The sequence below is a fragment of the Rhipicephalus microplus genome, chromosome X (genome assembly GCF_043290135.1).
Source record: "Rhipicephalus microplus isolate Deutch F79 chromosome X, USDA_Rmic, whole genome shotgun sequence".
NCBI lineage: Eukaryota > Metazoa > Arthropoda > Arachnida > Ixodida > Ixodidae > Rhipicephalus > Rhipicephalus microplus.
Window position 1 is genome coordinate 240,590,856 of NC_134710.1, and position 13,034 is coordinate 240,603,889.

General features: G+C 44.2%; 1 protein-coding gene across 1 annotated transcript; it reads left to right on the forward strand.

Annotated features, from left to right (window-relative positions):
* Positions 1-4,196: 4,196 nt before the first annotated feature.
* LOC119187807 (uncharacterized) lies at positions 4,197-5,044 on the forward strand. Its single transcript, XM_037435894.2, has one exon. It carries the CDS (start codon positions 4,264-4,266, stop codon positions 4,882-4,884), a length of 621 nt encoding a protein of 206 aa, XP_037291791.2. The 5' UTR covers positions 4,197-4,263; the 3' UTR covers positions 4,885-5,044.
* The last annotated feature ends 7,990 nt before the right edge of the window (positions 5,045-13,034 follow it).

The following is a 13,034-nucleotide window of genomic DNA, read 5'->3' on the forward strand; positions in this document are numbered from 1 at the left end:
GTAATTGTATCAGAGCCAGGAGCAGAACTTCCACGGGAACCAAGGGCGAGCTCCAGTTCATATACTGTTAGTGGTTTATTGTATCCGTCTGATCCAGGCTTGTTCCGGCACAGAGGTACACTTTCAGCTATGCTTTTGCGGCGTAAGAACTTAGTGGTATAGTTTTCTGAGCTTGACATTTTCTCGAAGTGTTCGCCAAGAGCGTTTGCCTGTTCTTCTATTGTATCACCGCAGTCATTCACCAAAGGGAAGGGATTTGGGCCTTGTCCTTTAAGTTTATGCACCCTACTATAAACCTTGCTGACGTCTGTGTAGGAGTTTATTGAGAATATACAGAGTGTCCAGCTTTCCCGTTTGGCTATACGGCGAACACGCCTGCCATTCGCTTTGCAACTTTTAAAGGTTATCAAGTCTTCTGCTGTTGGGTAGCGAGAAAAGCCCTCCATGCTTTGTTTTGCCGTTTTTTAGCAATTTCACACTCCCGATTCCACCATGGCTTTGCGGTAACCTTATCATTCCTGGACTGCGGTAGGCACTTTTTTGCACAAGTAAGAACATATTCCGAAATATAGTTGGCCATCTCTTCTACTTCCAAATGGTCTACCTCTTCGAGGTGTAGTGTACACAGCTCTCTGAATTTCACCCAGTTTGCAACATGAAAGTTCCACTTTTTGGGATAAGACGGCCGGTCATCCCGTTGTTTTGTTACTAAAAGAGTTGGAAAACGGTCACTTTCATATGGATTATTAATAACTTTCCAATCTTAGTAAGGTAGGAGTGACGGTGACCCAATGGCTAAATCTATGCATGAATATGTATTGTGTGTGGTACTGAAGTATGTTGGCTCTGCCTTATTGAGCAGGCAGGCTCCAGATGCGAGAAGAAAGTTTTCTATTGCACGACCTGTCGCATCACATTTGGTATCACCCCATAGCAAGCTGTGAGCATTAAAATCTCCAATTAACACATATGGTTCTGGAAGCTGATCGATGAGCTTTTCGAACTCTGTTTTATTGAATGGTTCGTCAGGGGCTATGTAGATCGAGCTGATAGATATAAGACGGTTGAATAGAATAGCGCGAACAGCCACAACCTCAAGAGAGCTTTGTAGCACAATGTGCTGGCATGCTACGCTTCTTTGTGCAATGATGGCCACACATCCAGAAGAGAAATTGCCACCATTTCAATCTTTACGAAAAACCACATATTGATTTAAGAAATTCACATGAGTCGACTTTAAATGAGTTTCTTGAACACAGAACACTTTTGGCTGACAGTCATTAATCAAGTCTTTGATATCATCTAGGTTATTAAATATGCCTCTGGCATTCCACTGTAGTATTTGTGTGTCCATTTTAGGTGTGTTTTGTGTTGTGTGCTCAAGGATGGAAAGTAAGCTCACGGACCCTTTTCAGGGGCCGTGACACGAGATTTTTCTTTTTTGAATCGGTCGACAGAGTCGCGCCGATCCTTAGACGCTGGCTGCGCCCTCACGCTCGGTGTTGTGTCCATTGCCTCTTGCGAGGCGCTGGACACGTGCTCTTGCGAGCGCTGCATTTGTTTTGAGGGCCTCGCCTCAAAGAACGAGACCTTCGCGGCCCCCAACCCGGAGGTTGGTGGGTCTTTCTTGGATGGTGGAGCAGCACTTGCTGCAACCGCCGAGGGGGCGGATGGCGTCACCGCTGGCTCACTACGCGTGTGCCAGACAGGTGCCGGGGGCTGTCGTGGCGCTGCCCCCTGACGCGCCACTTCGGCAAAGCTAGTTTCTGGTAGGCAGGACACCTGCATTCGTGCCTCCTTAAATGAAATGTTTTGTTTTACTTTATTTGTGATAATTTCCTTTTCTTCTTTCCAGCATGGGCATGACCGTGAGTATGCGGCATGCTCCTCATTACAGTTCGCACAGTAAGGAGAGTTTTCACAGGCATCAGATGTGTGGTCTTCAGCACTGCATTTTGCGCAAGTTAGGTGGCCTCGGCACATCTGCGAACTGTGGCCGAACCGCTGGCATTTGAAACATCGTAGAGGGTTTGGAATATAAGGCCTCACTCGAAGCTTCATGTACCCAGCCTCAACGGAGTCGGGCAGTACACTTGAATTAAACGTAAGTATTAGGTGCTTAGTCTGGAATTCTTTACCATCACGTCTCATCCTAATTCGTTTCACGTTGATGACATTCTGTTCGCTGAAACCCTCCAGGAGTTCAGCCTCAGTCATCCCTAACAGATCATCATCTGAAACAACACCACGGGTGGTGTTCATGGTTCGGTGTGGGGTTACTATTATTTTGGTATCTCCAAATTTCACTAGGTTAGGCAGTTTCTCATATTGTTTCTGGTCGCGGAGCTCCAACAGGAGGTCACCACTTGCCATTCTCGATGCTTTAGATCCTGGGCCAAAGATTTCTGTCAAAGACTTCGAAACAAGAAAAGGTGATATTGTTCTCACTGGTTTGCCGGGTGTGTCAGCGTGGATAACGTGGAATCGGGGAAAGGATACTCTCTGGTGACCAAAAAAACTGGAATACTTCATCGGTGCGCCCTCTTTTTTGAGGGCGATCAGGGAGTGGGGGGAAGGAACAAGCCATAAGAAAAGGTTTATTTTCGGCAGCGGCGCCAGCCACCCACCATGGAGTCCTACAAGGGGACGCCGCAGGGTCTGTGAGCACAGGACCTGCAGACGCCAGCTGTACACCACCACTATAACCGAATATGGTGTATCCAGGGTAGGATAGCCACACAGGGTTAACCCTTGCCGCCAGGAAACACGGAAGTCAACGGAAAAGAGTAGAGGACAGGAAAGATTCGAAGTAAGAGAAAAGACGAAGATGTGAGGGGGAGACAGGAAAAGGCGACTGCCGATTCCCTCCAGGTGGGTCAATCTGGGGGTGCCGTCTACGTGAAGCCAGGGCCAAAGGGGTGTGTTGCCTCTGCCGAGGGGCCTTAAAGATCCAAGCATCCAGCGTCGGCTCAACCCCCAGGATCCCCTTTTCCCCGGACACGGCAAAGCCACGCACGGCTAGGCGTGGGAGGGAGTCAAAACTCCCCCGTTAGCTCGGGTCCGTGGTGTCGCTACACACCAAACGCCTACTTGCGCAGGCGCCCCTGCGGGATGACCAGCTTCTACACCATATAATGGCGATGGTCTAGATGAGCGGGTGCATGCCCCGCCGCGGTGCTGAAGTGGCTAAGGTACTCGGATGCTTACCCGCAGGTTGCGGGATTGAATCCCCACTGCGGCGGCTGCATTTTCGATAGAGGCGAAAATGTGGCTGCATTTCGCCTCTATCGGCGGCTGCATTTTCGATAATGCGAAAATGCTGTAGACCTGTGTGCTCAGATTTGGGTGCACATTAAAGAACCCCAGGTGGTTGAAATTTCCGGAGCCCCCTCCACTACGGCGTCTCTCAATCATATGGCGGTTTTAGGACAATAAACCCCAATTATCAATCATGGAGCTTCGCATTGCAACGACAGCTGTGCATTTTGGTGCCAATACCCAAATAGCCACTTATTGTCGCTAAATATTGACTGTGTCACTTTGTTCTTGCTTCTTTTTACCGTGAAAGAATAGTTCAGTTCACGAGGGCATTATCCGTCTACTGCCTGAAATTAAACGTTGTGCAAATGGCAGATCCAAAGACGTGCCTGAAATAGTTGTTGCATACAGTCTTGTATATCCTCTCAGTAAGAGAAAATTTCCCCGATAAATGAAAACTTGCGCTGAATTTCACCTATGGTTTCTCGTAAAATTTAAGGTAACTAACCTTTATATACGTTCCTTAACGATATGTATTCGGGAACCTTGCATTTGAACTTTCTCTGGGTAGCCGTATCACATTCAACAACAGTTGTGCTCCGATAGCTTTCGCGCCCGAAACAGCGCCCCTGCTAACGTCGTGTCGTATACTAACACAATGAAATGCGTTTTTTCTCTTCAGATACATTAGGTTGCTGCAGTGGCGTAAATCTTAAAAAATCACTAGAGCGCGCGGTAAGATAAGGGGGCATTTTGTTATGTTCAGCATTCTGTTTAAAAAATTGCATTTTTATTATATAAGAACAATTCAGGCTTCGCAATAAAAAACGGCACTGTTGATAAAGCATCTACAACAGGTTTTGTTGGCTTGCAGTCATAATACCTGTAAATAACGACACCATATACCACGGCGATGTTCTTTTGAGTGCACTTCCTTCCTGACAGCTATCCACATCAAACAATTCGATCAGTACTCGTCACGTGGCTCCGTCGTGCGAACATAATATGAAGTCATATGAAGCGACCGAGATAGCGCGTGGCGACGCGCGAGACGGTACACGTACCACAGCGATCGTGATTAAAAGAGCGCAGCCACCGCCGGCCGCCATTTTGACGTTCGTCAATCGGAAGAGCTGCACCTACGTGTACGATTTAGTGACGCTTCTGTCGTCTAAGCTGCTGACGAAGACGACAAAGATGGAACCGTCAGCTGAACAGCAGCAAGCGGCGCAAGCCAAGGGTGGCAAGACTGTGGTTTTAGGAGCTGCTCCGACAGTGAGTGCCATTGACGGTGCCAAGAAGCGCCGTCGCCGCCGCCGCGAGGGCTACAGCCGGTACATCTGCAAGGTACTCAAGCAAGTTCACCCTGACCTTGGAATATCGGGCAAAGCAAGGACCACCATGAACAGCTTCGTGGTCGCTATCTTGGACCGTATCGGCAAAGAGGCAGCCAAGCTTTCCAGCTGTTCTAACGACAGCACTATCACTGCGCGTGAGATCCAGACCGTGACGCGGCTGCTGCTGCCCGGTGAGCTGGCCCGCCATGCTGTCTCTGAGGGAACCGAAGCAGTCAGCAGGTACACGTCCTCGCAGCCGGGTTTACCACCACCGGCGCCGCAGCAGTAGGCAGCCCTGCTGTACGTTTCGCACCTTCCAGCCAAACTGCCGGCGCGGTGTGTGCTCGTTGTGGACGACACTCGGTGAACTTTTTTTTTGTGGAAAGTGTTTTCTTTTTGTTCTGTCTTTGGCAACATTTGTCTTGGTAATAAATGAATGCAGGCAGTGAGCTGTTAGTTTTTTTTAAAGGAGTGTTTTGTCGATGCGGTTATGGGCGGCGTGAAAAAAATTTTAAATAGCGAGGAAGCCAAAATCTTTCAGAAGAAACGTTACCTGATGCTCGGGGTACCTTAAGTAAAGCAAGCTTTTCTTTAAGTTTTTACTGCTTAAATCATGTCCAGCGTTATCCTAAATGCAACGCTTGTTTATCGACGCATTACGATAGCACTGGCAGATAGTGGAAAGAAAATGAAAAAGTGCGTGACAGGACATGCACAGAACCGAGAGCAAACCAAAATGACAAAATGACAGTGGAAACTTTCTAACTTTCTACCACCAGTGCCGGTAGATACATCCTGAGAGAGCTTGGAGTTCACACGGCAGAAATCGATACCAGTTACTGCAGCGTTCCTCGAAAACAGAGACAGCGTATTACTGTGGCGCCAGCTGCACATAATCTATCTGTGCCCTTTGAGCTTGCCATGTTCCCTGAAAAAAAAAGAACCGTATTTTGCAAGTATTCAGTTTTGTGGTGTGATAAACCCTCGGAGAATTGATATACATAAACGAGTCATTATTTTTACATTTACATTGCTTCATTACCTTGCCACGAGTACAATTTTATCGAGTGAATCACAAAACATTTTATGAAAAAAAATGTTCTTTGATGCCCTCTAGCTCAGTCGGCACGTAACTAGATTTAAAATAGGCACAAAAACTTTTGACAACAAGAATAAACAACCAGGACGAGTTTTTTGAGAAATGTGAAAGTTTTCGGCCATATTTGTGATGGTCTGAAAAACACTGGTTGACTTGCGATGTTATGACCCAGTTATAACGTGCTAACTGAATGCAAATTAAAAAAAATGGGAGATTTTCAGAGAGGCTTATTTTGATGTTAGACACAACAATAATTCAATTGACAATTAGGCTAGAAAATACCTTGTGGACAATGACTATAACTATAGTGTATTAATTATGGTGTCAATTACAGAGATCATGGCAGGTGAAAAATCAATGCTGCACTGAATGTAACACCAACCAACCTGTTATATTTACCAAAATTTTGTATTAAGCTTTCTTGCACTGGTTTGCAAGGAACAACATACTAAACATGTATGCACGGGTCAATGACCTATCTGCGCCCAGTCACAAAACCAGTAGAGTATACAGGAACCACGACTCCATAAAAAATCACATTGAGTCAGCGTTCATACAACACATATGTGTTGGTTTAAATACCTTGCCACCACTCTTAAGGCAAAGGTAATGTCAATGAAAACGTTACCATTAACTTATATCAAACTTATCAAGATAGTACCAGGACAGAAGCACTTTTGTGAAAAAAAAAGAGCAGCAAGGCAAAATAGTCGCCACTAATTTTTTTAATTCACCTCGAGGCTTCGAAATGCAGCTTTTTGTATAAAAGTCGAATAATGCATGTTCTGTGAACAATTCTCTGTGTGCTTTTTCAAGTGTATTTCACATGAGGCACAAGAAGGTAGGCTATTCTAGAAAATGGCAATAACGCTTTAAAAACAAGCTGTCCATCATAGTGAAGTGCAGGGACAATGTTTTTCTGCACCAGGTAAGGCCAAAACTGCGCTCGTTCCTGCGATAGAAGAAACAAAAGCAGCACTTTAAAAAAGAGTTGATGATTGGACTACTTCGTGTTTGGACATAAAAGCCATTGCAGGTAGCGTAACGAGACAGGAATAATATCACATACGAACGGACTAGCACAAACGCAACACTATTGCAACACTAAACCAAACTGAGCAAAATTTAAACGTTCAGTGTCGATGGTCTTGAACCAATAGAAAAATGTTCTTTAACCACGCATGGTCTGTCCAACTAAGGTTAACAAGGCATGTTTCACAACAATGTCTTATTTTGGTGGTATCACGGACATAGATATATATATGTGTTGCACGAAGAACATGCCAAGTGCTCGGTGAGCCGAAACAGCATAGAATAGGGCACAGCAGAGTTTTAAAAGAACCAGCATTCGAAAGCGGGATTGTACTGAAAGACTTTTTTAACTGGTTCATTCCTGACTACGGGCCCTAATTCAAATGACTGTGGTGATGTAAGGTAAAGTAAAAGGCTAGTTTCAAAAACAAAAACAAGTTTCTCAAAAAAAATCGAAGCTTGTTGCGAAAGCGCCCAACAAGAAAGTTGGAAGTATCGCCTCACCATAATGTCGCAGAATTTGAAAATAGGGTAGACAGAGATGAATGGACTCACTGTTTTTTCAACCCCTCCTAATATTTATGCCTTAATTCGGGAGGTGAAACCTGAGTGCCTGTGAGAAGATTCATACTAGACCTTTGTTTCATGCAAAGTGCTCATCATCACTAAATCTCTTCATAGTATGGAATGAACGAGAAAATGGGGAATGATAAGAGTTTGTTTTTCACACTTAACAAAATGTTAATAATCACATTAAAACCAATGAAAATATAAGGGATGTTTTTTCATGTAATTATAGTGTAATTGTGGGAAAGGTGCACAAAATGATAGTTTTGCTTTGGCAGAGACCAAACCTGCTAACATGGAATACGTCTGCTGCTCCACCAACTTCTTTTGTCATTAGTTCTAACAAAGGTACCTAATGCAGGTGCACAAGCCCTTAAAGTTCCCCTTATTCTGTTCATTCATAGTGAGGGTCTCATTCTGTCAGACTGGATGCCCTCAGGTAGTATAGAAAGATTATTAGTCAGCTTCCAACACGCACAATATTATGTGCTTTAGCATTCCAGCAAGCGAGAAAAGTGTTCCATACTCGCCGTCACGGCTACTACCAGTGTTAACACTCCCAGCACATACATGGGTCGTGTAGCCATATATTTATTGACACCTGTACATCTGTGTGTGTGTGTGTGTATTCTTTTCCTGAAAATTCGAGCTTATTTTGATAAGCCTTTTGTATATGAAGAGGTTTTGGAAAAACATGTTTATTCAAGACGCTGCCAAGTCATTCTAAAGCCTTTGGAGTATTAAGCACCGACATAGTTTTGCCAATGATAAGCCTTTTGTATATAAAGAGGTTTTGGAAAAACATGTTTATTCAAGACGCTGCCAAGTCATTCTAAAGCCTTTGGAGTATTAAGCACCGACATAGTTTTGCCAATGGCTCTTTCATTACTAAAATGCATCCTTGTAGATTATTTCTGAAAGGTTTTTAAACAACCCTTGACACCAAATTTGGAAATTCGAAATGCTTGTGTTGTTCAACAGTCCAGCATGCGAAGGCACTTATGACCAATTATTATTGAAGAGCGCTGCCTATAAAATATTTCAATTTGGTTTTAGGATAGGGTGAGTACTCATCCTAGTTATTAGCACCAACCGACATCTCAGATTTGATGCAAACAGGTCGCGCGTGACATTCTATGAGTAAGGGGAGTATTGCCGACAATAGAAAACATTTGTGGTGTGCGCACCATACCCTAACTGGCACCGGTTGAGGAGTGCCACCTCACCCCTCTCACTTTGTTGCCGGGCTGCTCTCACAGTGGTTTTGGCTCCTTACGACAGTGGTTGTCCTCTTTTTATCTCAGGGGGATATGATCAAAGACCTCCCATTGCTTATTTATACTTCACCACCTGCAGGTCTACTCATTTTTGATACTGCATGCACTGAAGCATCGATCGGGAGAGCGATGATTGTCTTTTAGGATACTTAGGTAGGCATTTTCAATCGACACAATATCGTAATTAATGCACTAGTATTGATTATACAATGTGTTGGAGCAGTTATGTTTCAATGTCGGTATTACCACAAGAAAAGCTAAAAATTCCTGTAAAAAAGTTGCAAAAAATCTTTAGCTGTCAGGAGTCTTTAAAGGGCACGCGCACAAGTTTCTCTGGAGGGGCGTGGTGATGTGCATTGCAGGTAGATTTCACTTTGGTGAACAGGCAAGAGTCTGCTTGTACTAAGTGCAGTGAGAAAATTGGGGAATCTTAGAAACTTCATTTAGGTCAGGCGGTCATGTATTGGGAGGCGAACTCAAACGTTGATGCACAGTCATGTCGCTATTTATTCGGTTGCTGCATTAGACACTGGCACAGTCCCTCAACACGAGTCCACTAAAACTTCATCTAGCCTAACAAAACACTGAGATGACTGACATTTGGCACATAAGGGAGGTTACATCTGCCACCACAGTGTGTGCGCGTTGCATGTGTGCCTGTGATGTAATCATGCCAGAAAAAAAAAGGTTCTTTCTTATACTTTTTGTGCACATACAGTGTTTATATATAATAATAATTGTCTGTCACAAAGCACATCCTTTTTTTTTTAAGAAATCTTGAGTGCAAGCCAGGCAGACCCCCTAAAGAATAAAAGAGACCAGCACTGGCCCAAATACTTTCTTATTTTTCCAACATGCACAGTGATCCACTGTTTTTTCAGACACTGAAAATTCTAACATGTTCATTCATTTGGACATCTCTGTGACACCGCCTCTAATCGCTTAGAAACATTGCAAATACGGGAACAAGAATTTGGATGCCGCCTCAGGGTGCACCGTTCAGATTTTCCGCACTCCGGCTGCCTGAGTGAATGCGGCATGGAATGCCATAACCAGCTGCCCGCGTTATTTTTACAATAGTTTCACTAGGTTGCCAGCACTAAAAAGTTGCAGTTGCTATGGCTGGAGATTGTGTCAGGGTAAAAGTCAATGCAGAAATGCAGACTTCGAAGGCCATGTGGTTTTGGGCTGAACGTAATGGCCGTTTTTTTAAAAGTATTCATTGAATGACTACCACAACCAAACTGCTAGCCAAACCACGCCATACTCAGAATCAGCTTCTTTATCGCTCGAATTGGCCACACGTACGCAGCAAACAGAGAAACACGAGTGCTGCAGCATGAACTAGCTTTATGCAACTTAGTTCCTTTTGGCATTTGAGAGTTTGCTTGTCAAGTATTTATGTGGTCATGCATGTTTTGTGTCTCGCTCCCTTGTTTGCTGCAAGGCCTGCTTAAAAGGCTCCATTGCTACCAATTCTATTTGTGTCGTTGGCACTAACAAGAGGATTCAGAATTTACAAGACATAGATGGCGTTGAAAGAAGCTGCAATAACTTGCAAGACCAACAATGTATGGAGACATTAATCTGATGCTGCTCAGGAGTTTGAGTCCGGCAATGATGGGTGAACAGAGGCTTATGATGACCCCCCTGAAGTGCCATCCACACAAATGCTATGCATATTTAGCACATGCCTTAACACAGCTATGACCTATAGTTATGGCCAAACACTAGCTAAAATACGGGCAGAATTAGTCACCTGTAATTGTGCTTGTGTGCAGACCTGCACTAATTTTTCTGGCCACTTGGCCAATAAAGGTGCTTTTTTTTCTGGCGAGTCCTTTCTTTCGGACTTTCGATTATTCAGATTTTTCAACAGTTCTTGCCTAATGTGAATAAAGAGTCAGGGACTTATAAATGCCATAGCTACATAACATTACATACCGTATTTACTCTATTCTACCGCGCCCTCGATTGTAACACGCACCCGATTTCCACCGCGAAAAAAAAAAAAAAAATGTAAGACATCGATTGCAATGCGCACCCATTTTTCTCGCTGGCCCGCACGATCACACCACTCGAAAAAAACGACTCCTTTCGGGAGCGTCTTCCATTTTAATATGAGGTACGGGCGAAGCTTTTGCCCATCTGACGTGTAACAGAGCATTGCCGTCACTGTAGTTTTACCGTGGACCGATGTCAGCACGCGAGCTTGCTTCGCCCCCTTCTCGACGGTTGTGGTGCCAGGCATGTTGAAGTAAAGAGGCGTCTGATCAGCATTCCCAATTTGCCCAAGCAGGTAGTCGTTGTTGCGCCGCAAGTTTAGGACGAACCTCTGAAAACTGTGAAGCTTTTCATCGTACTCCTCTGCAAAACTTTTCGCATATGCATGTTCCCCTTCGGAGGGAAAAGCCTTTCCTCTTCATAAAGCTAGTTAGCCAGCACCTGCTCGCTTCAAACTGGCTCCGCATTAGACCTTTTTGTAAGACTAATTGCATAGCCCGCACTTGGGGCAGTTCTGTCATCACGGGCCGCTGTGCCGCTCGCTGCTCAAGCACATACTCGCCGAACAGCTCTTTAATTTCCTGAAACCGACCCTGCTGTGGTCCACTGAAGCCTTTGCGTGAAGCTTTGCTGTCGACAATCTTCTGCTTTTGTTTCCGCCGGTCCCGGACGCACGTTTCGGGAAGTCCAAATGACCGCAATGCGGCCTGATTTCCGTCCGTTTCTGCACACGCGATGACTTTTCTTTTAAAAGCGGCATCGTGGTGCACTCGAGTTTCTGGAGTCGGCCCTTCCACGCCGTCGATGCTAATGCACTACTAGATGACGAACTCCTCAGCACACGTATGAAGTGCCGCACATGGGAAACACATAGGCAGAAATGGCCGATGCGCCATGCCGACGCACGTAGGGGGCGGCCATTTTCAATTTGCCGATGGCAATAGATTGACCAAAATTTTTTTGTTCGTACTCGATTTTAACGCGTATGCGATCTATGAACTCGCTTAACCGGAAAAAAGGTGCACGTTAGATTCAAGTAATTACGGTATGCAGCAAAACATATCACATATGAACACAAATAGTTAACAATGAAGTCAATGCACCAATTGAAAATTAACGGGTTTAAAAAAATATAAAACTATCAATGATACAAAGCTTTCCCTTTTTTTTGATGTGGCGAGCTTCAGTGCAAGCAACATACTTACCGTTGCTTCTGTAAAAAATCATTGTCTTACAAAATCATGAGGCAAAGCTGTAGCAGTAAAGTTGAGATGAGCAACAAGATGTCCTCCTATTCCAATATCATTTACGCATTATGCATATTCCACAGTTGCTCAATTATTCAATGCGCAGTTCGCCCGATGCAGGTATTACTACTAGAATGAGGTATGGTGTGTATCAAAGGTGCTGCGCAGGATACAGCAGACTCCATGCTTGACTATTGTCTGCTACCCCCCGCCTGCTGCACCACCCCCTACTGCATATACAGCAGCACTACTAAGCAAGCTTGTTTCATACGGAAAAAGCCATGGAGATATACTTCGTGCGTGCTAATCACTCTTTTGGGTTGACATGTGACATTATAAAAGTAAGGCGGCACAACTGGCCCGACAGTTTAGTCACACATCACCCACTTGATTTTTTTTTTTAAATCACGGCTTCGGTAACCACAGTTAGGAGCAGTATAGTGTAGCTTGCAGCCAAAACATGATGTGATACCCGACTGTTAAAGCTCTACTGCTTTTTCCACTCACACAAGCTTTTGAAGACATCAACAAAACAGGTGACGAACAAGGATAAATGAAGGCTAAATGCATGCAACAATTTTAATAAAACCACCAGAAAAACACGAATACACTCCAAACAACTGTGCAGTCGCATCAGAAAAAAAAAGATTATGGGGTGACACTTTCTGGGAAGTGCCGTGGTTCTTAAATTGAGGTGGACATGTGGCCACAGCAGTCATAATATGTGGAAGTATGCTTCAAAACACTGCATTGTTGGACTAGTTAGTTTACATTTGGCCTAGAGGAGCGAAGGCTTGGAATCAAAGGAAGACTAATTAGAAGACGCTCAACTTCCACCAGAGTTTATTTTGAAAAGTATTTCAGCAGGAAAACAAATTCGCAGACACAGTCACACCTGGTTTTCACTGAACCAACCACATATATCTGGGTAAAAAAACGTGATACGATGAATAGGGCATGCTTAATCAGTTTTAAATTTAACTGTGTTCAGGGTAGTTTATTTCATTTTATTATTTGATTCACGTTACTTTACAGGTTCCCGTAGGGACATCGAGTAAGGGGGGTGACAAAAGAAAACAAAATATAACAGAAGGAAAAGAGTACAAAACATTACAATGTGGTAATATAACATAACTTACAGAAAAAGGGCATGAAAAAACAGTGTAGTTACAATGGTGGTGTCTAATACAAAGTTGAAGAAATGGCAGGTACT

Excerpts from the sequence above, each read along its gene's own strand:
- LOC119187807 (XM_037435894.2), top strand. The coding sequence starts at position 4,264 with ATGAAGTCATATGAAGCGACCGAGATAGCGCGTGGCGACGCGCGAGAC.